The following is an 18468-nucleotide window of genomic DNA, read 5'->3' on the forward strand; positions in this document are numbered from 1 at the left end:
ACCATCCGCTAATTATTGATTACTCATGGATTAATTAGCATCATTAGATTCGTCTCGCGATTTACAATCCATCTGTGCAAAAAGTTTTGTAAATAGACTTCATTTAGTACTTCAAATTAATAAGATTCCAACGCAAAAAAAAATTGCGCCGGAAAAACAAGGCCGTACTCTCTTTGGGACGGTGCAAAAGCCTGCTTTGTTAATCGAGGTTATTAAGCCATCGACTAATTGCGATTAATCGTGATTAGTCGTCCTAGTCTCAGAGGTAATTAGACGACTAGGTAAAATTCTAATTAGTCAGACTTATTGTCCGGTCAATCACGATTAGTCGGGCGATCAGGATCTTATGTGGCGACTAAATTTAATTAGACGAGTTAATAACATTATCCGAGATCGAATTGACTCGGCACGGCTCATTAATCTTGCAAGCTTAGCTGAACCAGAAAACCTGGCAATAGTCGTACGTCTTGATTCGTTATTTTCCTATGGCCTTATCTCGTTATTTGTTGAAGTACTAAGGTGTGTGTTTGGTTGGATGAAATGTAACGTTCAGTAAGCAATACCGTTCTGGCAGTTTGTTTCCAACAATCTGTAATATCCGTTGTTAACAGCGTAATCCAATCTCAGTCAATACATATTTGTTACCATGGCTTCTACTACGTAATTAGAAAAACGATACAGCCCTGCCCTGCTTAGCTCAAGGCAGGCTCTTTACCTAGAGCTCCGACCACGCGCTGGCAATTCACCACCGCCTATTTCGTTGCTCAGCTCACCGGTGTTGGAACTGGAGATCTGTAACAGCTAGAGTGGGCCGGGCCAAATTCGCGAGTAAGCGACGCGATTTGGTCCCTGGAAGTTGAAGGGAACCCACACCAGTTTAAATACCAAGCCCAGGGTAGTTGAATAACTTCGGTTGCAATTTTTTGCGCGAAACGAGGACGAAAGCGCAAGAGAGTTATTTAGCAGGTGTGATTTACTCAACGTGCAGAGTAGATCTTAGCCGAACATGGAGTGTTACATAAGTATAAGAACAAGTTTAACCTAGAAATGAAAGTTGACGAACTAAATTGACCGTTTTAAAAGTTCGGGGACGAATTTGACCCTCCATGATCAAAATATCTATTGCCATAAATAAATTCAGACCTGAGAAAAAATCATCAGGTGACGAAAGATACGCCTTATCCTCATGGAGACCAGGTGTCCGTACACGTATTATCCTGCCGGCGCACGGAAGTTTGCCAATAATCCGATCGTGTTCAGGCCATGTGTTTCATTGTATTCTTTCTCGCGGAAAAACTCAAGAGCTTCCGGTTTCGGACCATGACCACGAAAGGCCAGGAGAAGCCGCCAACGTCGAGGACTCGAGGCAGCGGGCACCTCTCGCGCACCATCAGGGCGCTTGTGTATTCCCGGACATGCCCAAACGACGCGAGTACGCGACATATGTACGCGGCAAAGAGCAGCGTCGTCGCCTCGAGCGGTCTTACTCTTATCAAAGGCACGAGGAGTTATAGATCGATGAGAATATTGGCATTTTAAAGATGATACCAACACACCGTACACATACATAAACTTGCTCGTTGAACCATACATCACCGTGAGCATTTTGCCCACGATTTACGTGGCCACGAGTCACGACTCACGAGCAACCCCTCAATCTGAATTTTTCTCAAGTTCCGAAATCCGAATGCAGCCAAACGGGGTCCAAAGGAGGCTGCCGTTTTCCACTCCAGCGAGTCGAGTCGTCCCTCTCCCCCCTTCGACGCAAAGGGGACAAGCTCGCACGCGTCTCGCCTCGCCTCGCCGCGCAAGATGCCGCTGCGCGCGCCGCCTCGCCGCCGCCTCCTCCTCCACCTCCTCCTACTCCTAGCCCCGGCCCTCGCCGACGTCCCCGACCGCTACTCCTCTCCGCGCCAGGGCGCGAGCGCCGGCGCCGGCGCGGGGCACGGTAATGCGCCCGCGCGGGAGTACCTCGACCCCACCTACCCGACCCCGCGCCCCCCGCCGTCGGCGCCGTCCTGCGTCGTGCCGGTGCTCTCCTACTCCTTCGCCAACACCTACGGCGCGCCCCCCGCCACGGCCGCGTACGCGCCGCCGGCGGGGTGCCCCGCGCCCTGGTCCCTCGTCGTGCTCTCCTTCTCCGCGGCCGTCGCCGGGGACCAGTACGACCGCGTCGCGGCCGTCTGGCTCGACGGCGCCGAGCTCCTCCGCACCACCACCGCCGAGCCCACCCCCGACGGCATCCGCTGGACCGTCCGCAAGGACGTGACCCGCCACTCCGCGCTGCTCCGCTCCCCGCCCGGCGGCGTGCTCTCCGTCATGCTCGAGAACCTCGTCAACCACCAGTACACCGGCGTGTACAACGTCAGCGTCTCCCTCGAGTTCCACGGCGTCCCGGCTTACCTCGCGGGCGCGGGATCCTCCTCCTCCTCCTCCGGCGGCGGCGCCGTCGGTTCCAACCCGTCGACGCCGACGCTGCCGGAGTCGTACTTCCAGCCGGCGGACCTGATCCTGCCGATCTCGGAGGCCACGGGCAACAGCATCGGCTTCTGGTTCCGCATCCAGAACTCGTCGGACTCGCGCTCCAAGCTCGTGAGCGTTCCGTCGAGCACCTACCGCGCGGTCTTGGAGGTCTTCGTGTCCCCGCACTCCAACGACGAGTTCTGGTACTCCAACCCGCCCGACATCTACATCCGCGAGAACAACCTCTCCACCTCGCGGGGCAACGCCGCGTACCGCGAGGTCGTCGTGAGCGTGGACCGCCACTTCGCCGGCTCGTTCGTCCCGTTCCCGGTCATCTACACGGGCGGCATCAACCCGCTCTTCTGGCAGCCCGTGGCGGCGCTGGGCGCCTTCAACCTCCCGACCTACGACGTCGAGCTGACCCCGTTCCTGGGCCTCCTGGTCGACGGCAAGCCCCACGAGATCGCCCTCAGCGTGGTGGACGGCATCGCCGAGTGGCTCGTCGACGCCAACCTCCACCTGTGGCTGGACCCCGCCGCGTCGAGCGTGTCCGCCGCGCTCGGCCGGTACCGGACGCCGCGGCTGTCCATCACCCGCCGCTACAGCACGCGCCTCCTGGACGGGAGCTTCAGCATCCGCGCCAAGAGGAAGTTCCGCGCCAGCGGGTGGGTGACGTCGTCGCTCGGCAACTTCACGACGGAGGTGGAGACGAAGCTGGAGGCGACCAGCGTGGTGGAGTTCACCCTCCAGGGCCGGAACAAGACCGTCCGGCTGCAGGCGGAGCAGGAGACGGAGGTCACCGTCCGGTCGTCGGAGACGCGGAAGGAGGTGGGCAAGGTGGAGACGGAGGCCAAGTTCCCGCTGTGGCTGGAGATGGTGACCGAGGACGCCGGCGGCGGGAACGGCACGTACGTGATGAGGACGAACCTGACGCACTCCCTGAGCGTCGAGACGAGCGCCGAGGCCGAGGGGCTGTTCGAGGAGCGCGCGGCGCGGCTCGCCGACGAGCAGGCCGCGGCGGGGTGGATGCTCGTGAGGGACCACGACGTGCTCAACGGGTCGGCGGCGACGACGCAGGCGTACCGGTACAGCGACGGCGCGGGGCGGGTGGAGCGGGCCATCGACACGCTGGACGGCGCCGTGCTGAGCGACAACGTGACGGAGAGCTACAGCGCCCTGGGCGTCGCTGCGATGTAGAATCGAGCTCTTCGATCAGATTTCAGAGCGAGCCGTGCTTCCAGTTGTTGCAAAGATGGCGGCTTGCTTTGCTTCCGGTGTAAAACCGGTGTGTTATTTGTGGGGGGTTTTGAGTCCTTGCTGTTTGTATGTAGTTTCAACTTTCGAAGTGCACGCGTGGCGGAAATTGTCAGCGGTTTTATATGCCCTGATGATGAACAGAATAAAACATTGGAGATGTTTCTGAAGATGTTAATAAAATGGGGGTTCCCTTGTTGGCTTGTTGCTAATCTTTTGGGCGAGTTGGTCAGACGGCAAATTTCGTGCTTCACTTTACATATATGCTCTCAATAAGCAAACATTACAAATGTGCTCTCACATGATTTCGATTCATATGCCAGAAGCTAGCGAGGGAACAGTAGATACCACAATTAAATTTAAACACTCTTTCTGCCACGGCGGGTGATAAGGTTGCCCACTGGACAAGGCCTTAGAGCAACTCCAATAGATAGATTGATCTTCCTTTTTTTTCTTTTCCACTTTTTCTCAATATAGGAGATTAATGTTGAAAAAACTACTCCAGCAAATTAATTTTCCATCTCCCTTTTCCCTTTATTTTTTCTCAATCCCTAATATTTTCTCTCCAATCCCCAATAGAAAGGGGAGACATCGCATCTTCCTTTCCATATAGAAATGAGGAAAAATCAATCAGCTGGAGCACTTCTTTCATATATGTTGAAATTGAGAAAGAGGATTTTTCTATATGGTGAGAAAAGGGAAAGGAGAAGATTAATCTGTTAGAGTTGCTCTTACATGATCCTAATGACATCTGGTGGGGGCACTTATCCTGTTTAGTTCGATTTATTATTGTTATCTCGAGATCAGGTACGTCAGTACGCGAGCCTGCCAAACCAAACAGAACTGTCAGAACTGTACAACAAATCTACAACAGCCAGGAGCCGAAAGAGCGAGCCATGGGCAAGCCGTTCGCCGTGCCGTGAAGGGGGCGAGAGGCACCGATCTAAATCTAATCTTGACATCGACCCCGGCACGTAATTACTGTGGGATCGACACCGTTGGGTACTTGGGTCAGCTCAGCTGGGGGGGGGGGGGGGGTGCAGCAGAGCACCAATATGCCGCCGGACGGGCGCCTCCTCGTCTTCAGCCCCCGCGCGCCAGCCAATACGCCGCGCTCGCGGCTCTCCCTCCCGTTCCCACCTCGGGACCGGTCGCGCCCCAACGCAACGCTTTCCCAGTTCCCTACGCCCCCGCGTCGCGTGACCACCCGCCGCCGGCCGCCCTGCCCGCGCCCTCCAATAAGTAGCCGCAGGCCCCCCAGGCCGAAAACCCTCTCCACCCTCCGGACTCCTCAACGACTTCCTCGCCGAGACTCGAGACCCCCTATCCTTCCCGGCGCCCGCGCGCCCGATCGGGCCAGCCTCCACGCTCACGACGGGCGCGTCTTCTTCTTCTTCCGAGGTCAGGCTCCACCCGGTTGCGGATTGTCGCAGCTGCCAGATTCGTTCGTCCGCTGCTACTTGCGCCGGCGACGATCTCTAGCGCTCGATCGCCTCAGGCTGGTGACCGTGCGAATTTCGCGTGTGGTTTGCAGGGTGGGGGGACGATGGCGGAGAACCTGGTCCTGGACGGGCTCTTGGAGGTGTTCCCGCAGGTGAGTGCCGCCTGATCCAGTTCATCTAGCCATCTAGTCCGCCGCCTTCCTCTCGCTCGATCGATTCCCGTGATCCTGTCGCGTGCTCCGAACACTATTAGTAATAGTAATAAGAAATAAGGGGAAAAAATACTGAGATTTGCTAAGCAGAGTAGTGCACCGTATTAGCTTTGTCCGGGCAGTTTGTCAAGTTGTGGGGCGAATGTGCCATCGGGGACGGGGGTAGCAACGCTGCTGATTGTGTCGTTGTCTGCGTTGACGAAGTCCAAACCAACTATTTAGCATTACTTAGCGAAGAAGGTAGCATTGAACTTTTTTTTACAACTCGAAGAGAATTTGGCAACCAAACGGCGAGACCTCTTTAGACGAGTGGAATATGGGAATAATGGCATTCGGCATAGCTTAATTATGGAATCATGATCACTATGAACTTCTAATGGACCGAATGACGCCTCTTAATAGAAGTTTATAATTTTTTTGAAGGGTGGGCCGTATTTGTCTATTTAATAAACTGATATGGAGTTTTGGGTTACTGTTTGCACATTCATCCGACAATTAAAGATCTTTCAACCTGTTTAAAATATCCAGTGATCTAGTTTTTTTAACCCGCCAACCAATTTGCTGTCTGGCATACATTGATAGAGGAGAGTATCCATTGATCTTGTTGTCTGCTTCCAGAAAGTTCAAAAAATTAGCTATGCCTGCAATTAGTACATTTTTTCTGGGATCTTCTACAGCTCACACTGAAAATTCGTAAAACATTGGCACACTCTTTAGATTTCATTAGGAGACATGCTATGCACTCCCTTTGGCTTTGCTGTTGTTTCAGTTGATTAGTTGTATGCGTGTTTAGAAATTGTAGACCTGCTACTTAATCCTAATTCGATATATATATCGCAGGTTGACTTCTCGACACTGATAGAAGTTTCCATACAATTTAAGGATGACATAGATTCGGCTGCAGATTATGTCATGCAGAATGTCCTCCCGAATATTATCCCAGATCCTAGTCATCCAAACCCAAATGATGATTTATATATTCATGGTAAAGTTTGATCCTATTCTTTTAATTATTTGATTCTTCCTTTAAAGAATTTATACAAAAAACATTCAGTATAAATTTATATCTTTTTTTGTGCTGCATATCACCTTTGTTTGACTAAAAAAATACCAATACCTACCTTCTCAATGCATATCTTCCTGTTCATATGTTGGATCACTAGTCTGCACTAGGTCCTTCTATTTACTTGACTAAACACAGTGCTTTTCCCTGTTGGACGAATAGTTATGGTATTGCCTCAATTTTCTTTTCATTTCACTTTTTCAATTTTCTTCCTCAGGACATCAGCTGGCATGTGACGACACAAGTACCCAGTTAGAGCTTGATCCAGAGTTAAATGATACAAATTCGAATTCTGTACATTTTGATCAGAACAACAATGAAAAGCCAGATAACCTCATGGCAAAACATTTGAAGCAGTCGTCAACGGGTTTATGTCCTGAAGTTTTTGACGTTCCATCAACATCTGGTCAGAATTGTGTATCTGAAGAGTTCAGTTCAGATTGTCTGCTAGCTGATTCCCAGCTGCATGCGTCTTCTGAGAGGAAACTTGAAATTTCAGCTTCTGAAGAAGGTGATATTCCATATGATTGGTCACCTCATGTGACCCTGCGATCAAGCTATTCTGTTAACCTTGAGTCCCTTGATAATATTATTGCTGATGAACATTACAAAAAGGTAAATGCACTATCTTTTCCTTTTAAGTCAGAAAGCATTCTAACTGTTAATGTTGTACTAAGTGAAAACAATCTTTATATGTTGATAAGAGGTGGAACCAATGCAAATTCAATGATAGACTAGATCCCTAAACCCTAAGAATTGTTGACTGTGTAGTCATATATGTTATGTGGTTTCCTTGTCACTTTAATACTACAAAGAAGAGCTTATTAAGAATTGCTCTTTATGTATGACACAGAATGCTTTGATGTCAAATGTCGCTGCAATAAGTGAAATGCTGCAGGAGGTAGAGCTAAATGAAGAAAAAACAAAACGTGCTATTTCAGAAGCAAATCAAGCTGGCAATGATATCCTTGTGAAAGTGGAAGAATTAAAAGAGATGACAGCTCATGCTATGGAAGATAACAGCAAGGTTGTATATATTAAACATTATTGTGGTACTATATTTGTGTTTATTAGTTGTCTCAAAAGATATCTTTTTTTTTTTGCAATATGTAGGTGGCAGGGGAGATTTCTGCTGAAAAATCTATTCTAGCAACAGAAGCACAGGAGCTTCAAACTCGGTTGTTCAATATTTCTGAAGAAACAAAAAACTTTGTGGTGACTATTGACGAGGTAAATTGGAATTGTACCGATTCATATGTTTTTATTTAAAATTGTAAATGTAGAAAATCAACATTTAGAATAGGGCACACTATACAAAAGGTAGTATAAGGTTCACTTCCTAATTAAGTGATGTTTCATTTGGACCTTGCTTGCAGTTGCACAATTCTCACTATGCCCCCAACTTATGTGTTCTCTGGAATCGCTGATACTATACTATTAATGCTGCTCGTGGTTTAAATATTGTATTTACATCCAATTTTAAATGGAGGTTTGTTACACATTTGGAAATTGTGTTGCCTTTTATTTTCCTTGTTTGTATGGAATTTTTCAGGACAGTACTTCCAATCCATATTGGTTGGTGACTGTAAATGTTTTTTTTCTAGAACTAAGATGAGTTTATTCATGTTAGGAATCTTTCGCTACGTCCTTGGCATCATAACTTATATGCATATAACTTAGATTCTTCTGGTTGTCGAAACATTCTTCTTAAAATTATAATTCTCATTCATGCTATGAAGATGCACAACACTCTTCAAAGAAGACTTGCTGCTGCGGAAGCAGAAAGGGTGGCTGCTGAGAAGGCAAAACTTGAAAGAGAAGCATCAGCTCAGAAAAGTCTAAGAGAACATGAACTCTCACTTGAAGCTGCAAAGAACCACTCTAAAAGGCTGGAACAACAAGCACAAGAGAATGCAAAGGTAACGTAACTGGTATTTCATCAGAAGCACAGTAAAGTTTGATTCATGTTTCAGTAAGCAATGGCTAATATGCATTAATTTGATACAGCTGAGACAGCTACTGACAGACAGAGGCCATGCTGTGGATGCATTGCAGTAAGTTTTGTAAAAAAAAAATTATAATATTGGAATTGTTGAACGCTCAAACTCTTGGTTTTTTAAATAACTGACATTCCCTTTTCTTTTTAATCTAGTGGGGAAATGATTGGAATCTTTGACTGCATAACACAGCTTAAGCTAAGAGTGGATATGCAGCTTCCAGTTGATGAACAATGGCAACATGTTTCATCGAGCTTGTCTAGCTCCACTGTTGATGCACCAGCACAAGTTCCACTGGTCTTATCTAGCTCGGATGTTGATGAACCACTACAACATGCTCCATCGATCTTGTCTAGCTCGGCTGTTAATGAACCACAGCAACAAGTTCCGCCGATCTTGGCTTTTGATGAAGATCTGGATCAAGTGGCATCAATGTTGTCTAGCTCGGCCTTTTTTAATGGTAACGGGCCCCTACAACCTGTTTCATCAAGATTGTCTAGCTCGGCGAGATCAGCATCAGACAAAAGTTTGGCCGAATCATTTGCATCCAAAAGCGGCTGGCCGTCTCCTGCAGTACCGAGTGCTAATTTGATGGATGATAAGAGGATTGCTGGTGTTTGTGGCGGTGATTTCGCTTTGGACGACAGCTGGGATGTAGTCGACGATGAAGAGACCATCATGACCCCAGCAAGAGCCAAGAGTACACCTATGCTGCTCTAGATTTACTAATTAACCAGTATTTGCTGCCCCTTTCATGAACAAGTTATTAGCACTTAACCATATTTTTATCTGGATGTATACATTATTATTCTATTAAGTCGAAATTTATAATGTCTATATCGGTCTGCATGACCGATGTTCTGCCACCGTTGCCCTGTTTTGTTGGGATCATGTTGATGCTGTTTGCTTGTTGCTTCCAGCCGTTGTTTGTTCTTTCTGGTGCCGGCTGAAGTCAGGCGCAACAGCCAGACTCCGATCTAACTGCAGTGTGCGTATTTACATGCGTACTTGTATATCTGGGAAATATTTAAGAGAATGCGGAAAATGTGCAATTGAAAAGAGATTGTGGGTCAATGGCATCACGTGGAAAATTAAAGAGAACAAAAAGGTCAGATCATACATTGGACTTGAAGTTGTTGGGAAAAATGCATAATAAAGGTTGCCACTGTTTCACAAGTGGCATTCTGTGAATATCCACTCTTTGGACATGGGCACATGGCGTGCTCTTCCACCGGTTCCCGCGAGTTCTCGCCCGCACGAGTAAACCCTGGACCTATGCAGCTATGCTCGCAGGCAAAGCGGTGGCGCAGGGAACAGGCGGATGTTGGATGGATGGAGAGAGAGAGAGAAACATGCATCCTCGTACGCAGGCACGCACGCGCTAACCATGACGGCACAGAGCGCGAGCGGCGCCGGAGACAGACACGTCGTCGTCTCGCCCTCTCGCGGTTCGTGGAAGAGCGGCAAGGCATCCGATGGTGTCTGGTCGCCCGGCGCGCAACGTCGCGCCGTCGCGTGGCCGCGGCCGATAACGAACAGCCGGGCGGTACGGCGTGGGCAGTGGGCACGCTTGGTGGCCGAAGCTCCAAGCGTCGGCCGCCGGGTCCCTATATATTCCCCTTTACGCAAGCGCAGCCTGAAGCAGACGCCTCAGCGTAACGCACAGGATGAGGGGTCCTCCAAGTTCCTGTCACTTGTTCAGTTGTTCCTTCAACTTCAGGTGCATTTTTTTTTCGTCGTCTCCGCCTCTCTCGGTTCTGTTTCCAAATGGAGAGTTTGTTCTTCACTAAAATGAGGGTGTGAAATTTTGGTCTAGGTTTTTAAGCGCCTGGCAGTTCTTATCTTCTGACAAGCAAACTACTGTACTACTGAAGCATGATCTTCAATTCAGATGTGAAAGTATGGATCCTGATCACAGTTTCTTATCTTCAGGTCTCGTATGCATGGCACGCAACATGCATAGAACTAAGGAAAAATGTACACATTATTCCATCTGTGCATTTAGTGCATCTGAATTAGATTATTTAGCTTTGGTTCCAGCGCACGGAGAATGATAGAGCTTGGTCGGCTTTGCAGTTGCAGATCAAGTTTGAGCCGGAGGTCCAGGCACTTTTTAGTGCATCTGTCACCGTTACGGTGGGAAACGGCGAACGCACCTTGTTCTGGGCCGACAACTGGATTGGGGGCACTTCCGTGGCTCAGATTGCTCCCAATCTGATTGCGCTGATCTCCAACCGTAACCGCGCGGCAGAGAACGGTAGCACAGGCCTTGACTAGACGGCGGTGGGTCAGGGACATCAACGGCGGTCTGTCCATCCCGGTTCTCATGGAGTACATCCGCCTATGGAACCTGATGGCAGATGGTCATCTTAGCGAGGTTGCGGATTCCTTTCGGTGGCGGTGGACCACTAACGGCAAGTACACGGCGATGTCGGCCTACGCGGCGTTGCACCAGGGGAGCGTGCGTTTTCAGGGAGCTGCGCGCATTTGGAAGAATTGGGCACCTCCCAATGTGAAATTCTTTGTCTGGCTAGCAGCACGACAGAGGATCTGGACGGCGGATCGAAGACGCCGGCACGGCCTGGACCCTCATGACATGTGCTGGTTCTGCGATCAAGAGCCAGAGACCTGCGACCACATTCTGGTTAACAGCACATTTGCCAAGCAAGTCTGGTGGGATGTGATCTCGGCCTTGGGCCGTGTTTGGATCCCAAAATCAAAATTCCAAATTTTATTTTCCGGCACCTGCATGCAGACTTAAATCTAGACGAAATAAAAAACGCATTGCGACTGCTGTCTGTAAATGGCGAGACGAATCTAATGAACCTAATTAGGCTGTAATTAGATGCTAAATTGCTACAGTAATGCTACAGTAAATAACCTCTAATGACAGATTAATTAGGCTCATTAGATTCGTCTCGCGATTTACAGACGAGTTCTGTAATTATTTTTGTGATTAGTCTATGTTTAGTACTTCAAATATAGAAAGATGCCTTTTTAAAATTTTTACGTCCTGCAACCAAACACGGCTTTGGACTGCACTTGCTCTTTCAGTCCGTGCCAGCTGACACTGCGAGACTGGTGGACTCATTGCCGGCAGCTGCAAGTCAAGGAGCGTCGGAAGGGTTTCGATACTCTCTTCATGTTGATCGCTTGGTTTCTTTGGAAGGAACGGAACGCTTGCCTTTTCGACCGGCGGCTTTCGACCACTGAGCACTGACCAGCTCTTGGAGACAGTCAAGTCGGAGGTCAGACTTTTGGTGGAAGCTGGAGCCAGGAGGCTTGGTTGCTTGGAGTAGTAGGACTATTTTGTACTGTTAGGCCGAAGTTTTTTCTTATCTTCACTAAGCGGCTCTTGTGACCGTTTGGTGCTTGCCGGATGGTTTTCCTACTCGGCGTTGGGCCTGTATGTGACTTTTGCTTTTTGCTTAATACAAAAATGCGTAGCTCTGCTACCTATTCGAGAAAAAAAATCTGTGTATTTGAGAAAGTCTTTGTTTATTTAGCATTTGGGAGAATACAGAAGAAGAGTTAATTCAGCATTTCAGCATATCACGTTTTCAGAACAAAATGTGCCGATCGCGCAAAACCAAAAACTACCCAAAGGTAAAACTTTATCCCCTCTGAAAGTGAAATATGTCATAGGTTAGGCGCCCTCGTTGTTTCCGATATCACCTCCATCAGACTACAGCTCGCCATTGGCCAAAGGGCCTCTAGTTGAGTTGGTTAGAGGAACCCAGCGGCACTCCTCAGGTCCTGGGTCCCACTTCTCGTGGGAGCGAATTTTAGGCTAAGGTTAAAAAAATCCCCTCGCTGGCCCCGGTGCCAATGCACTGGTGTGGACGGCCCAGGTCGGCCTGAGGGTCTTACATGGCCCAGGCAGGGTTCCCATGGGCTACGACCCTCAGTGTCAGGGCGGGGCCAGGGTTCGGAGATTTTCTCGGTCGGGAAAGCCGAGGCTTCTTCTAGAAAATCAATACCGGTGGGGCGGTCTTTCTCCACCCGGCCGAGTTTTACAGCTGGCCATTGATGCTTCAGCCTTGTACATTCTCGTCCCAGATGCAGAAAATAAAAAATGGTAATGGACTGTACTTTGAATGGCGTCTTCAGTGCCACACATCCAACCAAGTCCCATATGCATAACAGGAATTCTGGCGGTTAATGGCACTCTAGCTGCTCTGTCCGCAACGGACATGAACCTCGTGGATGCCCGGTTTCAACCCGTCACTTTCCAGTAACACCTCGTGCGGCTTCCTAGCGGCCGAGGACGCGCCACGATGCCAGGATGAACTCCGCTAGTAATTACAACCTGCAAGAAGGATTTTGTCTATGTAATCATCCTTTTGTTAAACCAAATCAGTTTTGAAGCACCGTACCTCATGGCATTCGATCAGAAGCCTAGGAGAGAGACGTTAGTTGGATCGCGGCGCCGATTCGAGAACTCGAACCCGACAAACCCAGGTGTATGCTTATACATCAATCTTTCGTTTATGTCAGATTTGAAGCAAATGCACCAAGGATTTAGATCATTATAGCTTGATCTTCAGAGAAAATTAAAGGAGAACCCAGAAAATCAGAAAAAGATTTTGAAAGAGGGCCCTGACGAACTAAGAGAAAGCGATCGCCGCACTTTCACTGCTGCGGCGCTGTGTGCCCAAGGCTCCTAGCACCACAAGCACGCGCCGCAACAAGCGATCGCCGCCACGGCCGGTCGCTCTCGGTCCGGACCTCGTCGATCGATCGGGTTGGAGCCGGACTGGCCACACACTGCCCCGCGCGAACAGTTTCCGTCCCCTTGCAGGATCCGAGAGTATATAAAGTTTCGGGCGCGGCGAGTGAATTGAAGCCAAAATCAGCTAACCGCCACGCCGGCATGGGGGAGGGGAGCGGGAGGAAGACGAAGAGGAAGCTGGAGAAGGCGCGGGGCGCGGCGCGGCAGCAGGTGGGCAAGCTCTACATCATCGCCGCCTGCCTCGCGCTGCTCGTCTGCGGCTGCCGCAGCAGCAGCAGCAGCCACACCAAGCGTACGTGTATGTATATATGTAATATATATCCTGTATGTACCGGTTGGTATGCTCATATATATGCTGCATTACTATTCGATCTTTTTTTGGAACGCTGCAGTGTGGTTGCTTATGTATAGACGATGCAGTTTTCCTGCGTGTTTTGAAAAAAAAACATTTAGACGACGCATGATCGAGCATCATGGAGCTCCGGTCTGCATTGCATTACGCTCCAGTGCTCCACATTTGGGTTCAGCGAGCTGGGTATATCAGGAAGAATAATGCAGGATATATATATATATATATATATATATATATATATATATATATATATATATATATATATATATATATATATATATACAGTGAACTGCGTCAGCTCTTGCTAGGAATTACCAAGGCGGAAAATTACTGAATTAGACGTGTCTTCCGATGTATAGACAACAACAGCACTACCACTCCTACTAGTCGAGAGGTGCATTATGCCTTATGCGTGTCCTCGGCAACAGGGCTACTGCATAGTCCGGCGCCAGCGACATGCCGGCCGGCCGGAGGAATGTGTGGCAGTGAGCCAGCGGTGCGGTGGCGCGCTCGATCGGCGGCGGCGCGCGGACAGCAGCGGCGCCGCGTGGAGTTCCGCGCGCCGCTGGCCGGAAGGCACCGACGCGCGGCTTCCCCCGCCTCCAGCATTCGTGCCTGATCCTTTTCCCCGAGTCGCCGCCCAGCTCGATTCTCTCTCGTGCGCCCCGCGCGGGGCGCATCTGCCCGAGCAGCAACTGCAACTCCCTCGCGCGCGCGCACGGCGGCCTGGCACGCGCACGCGGGCGGCGGGACACCAGAGAGCCGGCCGGTGGCCATCCTCGTCGGGGCTTCCTGGGCTCGTCCGCACAGACCACGATGGATGAATGTGAGAGCCACATGTTTCTGCGGCACGGCCCAGTCCAGCCGAGGTTGCCCAAACTTCTCTGTTCCACATTGGGCTATTGGCAATCGCTTTATTACGCCCTTACCCAAACCAAGCCCATGTTTGATAAAATAATAGAGCCCATGTTGATATAAAAAAAACCAAGCCCATGTGTGGAACTGATGAATTATTCTAATTCCTTTATATATATAAAAGATAAGATAATATGATATTTTTTTTTGCGGGTAATAAATATGATATTTGTTATTCTCATGCTACATTTTACAAAAGCCAATCTCGCATGTTTACAGGGAATAAAATCAAGAAACAAGCCAAGAGCAGCAATGGCTGAGTAGTAGCAGGGCTATGTACATATGGAGCAGAGATTGATACCGCTATTTATCTTTGTCCGGCATATACAGTTGCGCCGCTAGAGCCGGTTTATTTCGCCGCATTGCCAGTAAGCTACCGTGTGTGCTAGGCAGTGGACACAGCTGCGATTGTGCTGGACAGTGGTCTACGCACATGTCACTGTCACGTGCGCAAGGATTCTGTACACATACTGTATGAGGTGTCAAGGAGATTGCTGAATGCTGATGAAGGCAACTGTACGTCGTGGTGTGATCGACTTGGGAGCGGGCCAAGCCATAGGGAAAGCGTGCCAGCGACCACGCAACAACGGGAATGATAAATCAACGATACATGTAGACCAACATGTATTCCTCTCTGTCGCCTTTTGGTGCCCATTTCTTCAGACTTATTGGTGCCTTATTATCTTCTTCCGAGCCTGACAAGGCGTTTCCAAATGTCTTTTTATTTCTTACTTTTTGTGCTCAGGATGCAAAATTTGTGTTTTATTATAAACTTGTAAAGGAGTATGATATATGTACGATGCTTGAGTTGTTAAAACAACATGTATATTTTTTGTTATTATTGAACTACTTGTGATCTCACTAATTAATAAGCTTCATACCGATCAGATACGTGCTGAAATTTTTATAATAGTTTTCGTGTAAAAATCATCAGTCATCACATGATGATGCGTGCAGTGGCCATAATAATGTTATTTCCATCGCCTTAAAAGTACATCATGACTAATTTTAAGAAAGCCATATCATTTGAAAAAACGGTTGTCAAACAGATTCATGGAACACACAATAACATAGCCACGGGCCCATGCAGGAGAAAGATCTTGACTAAAGAACATATAGCACATATGTAGCACTGAACTGATACACAGTCCATACAGAAATTAAACTCAGACTTTTTTTTATTACCGTTAGATGACGACATCAAACGTTGCATTACAAGGACTTTATAACGAAAGGAGGTCCATATATATAAACGAAAAATCATGATCGAAGTCCATCTTCAAAGTAAAACTACTTTTCCTTGCGGGGGTCTTGAAAACTACTTATTAGTTGGGCTACTATATATATCAGCATGTGCATAGAAGATAGAACCAACTTTTTTTTGAGTATGTATAATAATGCTCCTCACAGAGCTTAGACACAAACAAAAAGAAGAGATACCGTACCTTTCCCAATTTTCATTCATAAAACCGAGCATGTATATACTAGTGGAACGTAATAATGTGTAGATCGAACATATAAGTAAATCGATCATTTCTTCAAAAAACATATAAGTAAATTACCCATCTTTCCAATTCCTAACTTAATTAGACTCGATGCAGAATCAACTGATCTATATCGTGATCCAGTGGTACCCATCTTCAATTATATAGGATGATCACTATTTAGCAAGATCAACAATAATAATAACTGATGGCTGATGATCATGGACGCACGCGACGATGGAGGACTCTTGCAGTCTTGATTCATTTTCTACCAGAGGACCCGACAGGCTGGAACTACTGCGCGTGGCAGCGGCGACGTTGATCTCCGGAACCTGGCCGCCGTGCGTGGCGGCCTGCCTTTTGTTACTTGGAACATCGGATAGACATGTTGGTCTTTGTGGTTGGCTCGCAATGCATTGATATAATTTGAAAACAAACAATAATCTTTCTTTTTACAGATTATCTTCATAGTGGTGTGTTGGCTCGGTACTTAGTCCATCCTCCAGAGTCTTATGTAATAGGATTTAGATAAAGTGGCATCACAGCGTTTGGTACTGATGGCCAGCGACTTTTTTACCTGGCCGCATGGGTGACGGTCTATTCTTCGGATTGTTAGTCATTAGAGTGCCTTTATTTTTTCTTTCATAAGATTGTGTGTCTTTACGGCAGGCCAAGATTTTTTCTTGGTTCGCTTGTATCATCTTGATGTAACATTATTATTTCTTAAAATTAATAAATTACCTTGTGGGAAAAAAAGGTCAGCTACTATACTCCTTAATTCAAGTGGACAGCAAAGAGGACACATCACTCATACTGTCATGGCAACAGTTCTCGATCGATTCGAAGCCACATACTTTTTGTTGCTAGCTTAATTAGATGTCCATTTTGAGGGAGATGATTAGCTAGGCGACAAGATGAGCACAGGATTTGCAGGCTAGTAGGTCGTGGACACGTTAATGAATATTGAACTAAAAGCAAATAATTACAATCCAATGCAAGACCAGTTGTAGCTAGCCAGCTAGATCACTTCCGATCTGAAAGTACTACTTCTGCTTGCTGATCGGAGATGCTATAGCTAGTCGTAATAGGCACGTACTCGTCCTAGGTTCCATTGTGCTCTTGTAAAACAAGTACGCTGAGACATGTCTACACGATCCTTAAAAAAGGTTATTAGTTAGGGGAACGTATCAGGTGCAAACCAACATCTCCGTGCAAACTATGGAAACTTCAATTTGGGTCGTCGGATCAATATCCAAGGGGCACGGGGGATTTGATAATTTTACAATCTGGACCCGCCCTTGGATTGGGTAATCAAACTTTTGCAAATCCCTCCTCCCACCCCCTGCGCCTCTCCCCTTAGATGTTGATCCGATGGTCCAGATTGAAGTTTTCATAGTTTGCACGAAAAAGATTGGTTTGCACCTGATATGTTCCCGTTAGTTAAATCTGGGCGTACAATAATACACAGACCCTTACGACAATTAACCGCCATGCACAATGATCACATCTAAACGAGGCTAAAAGATAAGGGTATACATACAATATTGGTGCAGTATACATGGCCGGCCTCTCCTTGTTATTACAGCTAAACTTTTCAAATCATTAAACTTAATTAATTACTAACAGGAATGGTTTGTTTTAAGCCCTAGTAAGCTAAAAAATATCTCAGCATGCAGCATGCAGTATTACCAAGACTTGTCAGGCCCCTACACCAATGATTACACTGCATCAGAAAAGATTGCCACCAAACCCCAGCTGTAACGTAACTAGCTAGCACACAGCCCGACCTGTTGTACCTTCTCTAAAGTCACAGTCTACACAGGGCCGGGGCAGCATCTTCACTAGGAAGAGCCGAGATCCAGGAGAGGTTGTATATATAGTTCAGCACCGAGACCCATATCTTTGCATCTCACACTGCGCAATGCGGGGTTTGTGTGGTGGTGTTATCTTGCATGCCCTGTGAAGCCTAGCGCGCGCACATAGGTCGTCTCTACTCTGACCTGCCTCAAATCTGATCCGATCAATCTCTCCGACCAGCTTGCATTGCCATCAGCTGTAAGATTATATGGCAGAGGGGAATAATAAGGAGGGTTCGAAGCTGGGGAGGCTGAGGAGCGCGGCGAAGCAGCAGAACGGGAAGCTGTACATCATCAAGAAATGCATCGCCATGCTCGATCTGCGGCGGCAGCCAAAGTATGTATATCGTATAATACACTGCATTGCTTACATCGTCGTCGTACCCCTCATCACCCATATTATTTGATAATGGCACTATTTCGTAGCTCTTGGATGTCCCGGATAAGGCCGTACATATGTATATATGCATAATGTTAAAACACTTTATTTCTTGCTCAAATAAATGCGACACATAATAATCAATGCTAAATTAGGATTCCGCAGTCAACAGAATGCATAGAGATATTAGTTTGTGTTGCACTATAAATTTAGGGGACAAAAAGTTCCAACAATTTCATATCATATAGATATATATACACAGCAGGTCCTTTACTGCGATGTCCAGCCATGAGTGCTCAAAGTTAAAATAATCAAAACC

At 47.8% G+C, this 18468-nt stretch overlaps 2 protein-coding genes and 1 long non-coding RNA gene across 4 annotated transcripts; all 3 read left to right on the top strand.

The window, feature by feature from the left end:
* Nucleotides 1-1632: 1632 nt before the first annotated feature.
* On the top strand, nucleotides 1633-3929 carry LOC120698799 (peptide-N4-(N-acetyl-beta-glucosaminyl)asparagine amidase A-like). 2 transcript variants are annotated; one of them, XM_039982539.1, is made up of 3 exons: nucleotides 1633-2649; nucleotides 2934-2941; nucleotides 3080-3929. In XM_039982539.1, exons 1-3 carry the CDS (start codon nucleotides 1813-1815, stop codon nucleotides 3741-3743), a joined length of 1509 nt encoding a protein of 502 aa, XP_039838473.1. In that variant the 5' UTR covers nucleotides 1633-1812; the 3' UTR covers nucleotides 3744-3929. The 2 variants fall into 2 exon arrangements, with proteins under 2 accessions (XP_039838473.1, XP_039838472.1); XM_039982538.1 differs by having other exon boundaries at nucleotides 1639-3929.
* A 904-nt stretch (nucleotides 3930-4833) lies between these two features.
* LOC120698800 lies at nucleotides 4834-9297 on the top strand. Its single transcript, XM_039982541.1, has 9 exons — nucleotides 4834-5118; nucleotides 5252-5311; nucleotides 6212-6356; nucleotides 6652-7049; nucleotides 7288-7461; nucleotides 7548-7664; nucleotides 8174-8353; nucleotides 8442-8488; nucleotides 8587-9297. The coding sequence occupies exons 2-9, from the start codon at nucleotides 5264-5266 to the stop codon at nucleotides 9149-9151; spliced, it is 1674 nt and encodes a 557-aa protein (XP_039838475.1). The 5' UTR covers nucleotides 4834-5118; nucleotides 5252-5263; the 3' UTR covers nucleotides 9152-9297.
* Nucleotides 9298-10079: 782 nt separating this feature from the next.
* Nucleotides 10080-11192, top strand: LOC120701373. The gene is made up of 3 exons (XR_005686066.1): nucleotides 10080-10151; nucleotides 10248-10330; nucleotides 10508-11192. It is a non-coding gene; the product is annotated as an uncharacterized LOC120701373 (long non-coding RNA).
* The last annotated feature ends 7276 nt before the right edge of the window (nucleotides 11193-18468 follow it).

This window comes from Panicum virgatum, chromosome 3K (assembly GCF_016808335.1).
Source record: "Panicum virgatum strain AP13 chromosome 3K, P.virgatum_v5, whole genome shotgun sequence".
In the NCBI taxonomy this organism is placed as follows: Eukaryota; Viridiplantae; Streptophyta; class Magnoliopsida; order Poales; family Poaceae; genus Panicum; species Panicum virgatum.

Excerpts from the sequence above, each read along its gene's own strand:
- LOC120698800 (XM_039982541.1), top strand. The coding sequence starts at position 5,264 with ATGGCGGAGAACCTGGTCCTGGACGGGCTCTTGGAGGTGTTCCCGCAG. Across the intron at positions 7,050-7,287 it reads CTGATGAACATTACAAAAAG|AATGCTTTGATGTCAAATGT; the intron begins GTAAATGCACTA and ends TGTATGACACAG. Across the intron at positions 7,462-7,547 it reads CTATGGAAGATAACAGCAAG|GTGGCAGGGGAGATTTCTGC; the intron begins GTTGTATATATT and ends TGCAATATGTAG.
- LOC120698799 (XM_039982538.1), top strand. The coding sequence starts at position 1,813 with ATGCCGCTGCGCGCGCCGCCTCGCCGCCGCCTCCTCCTCCACCTCCTC.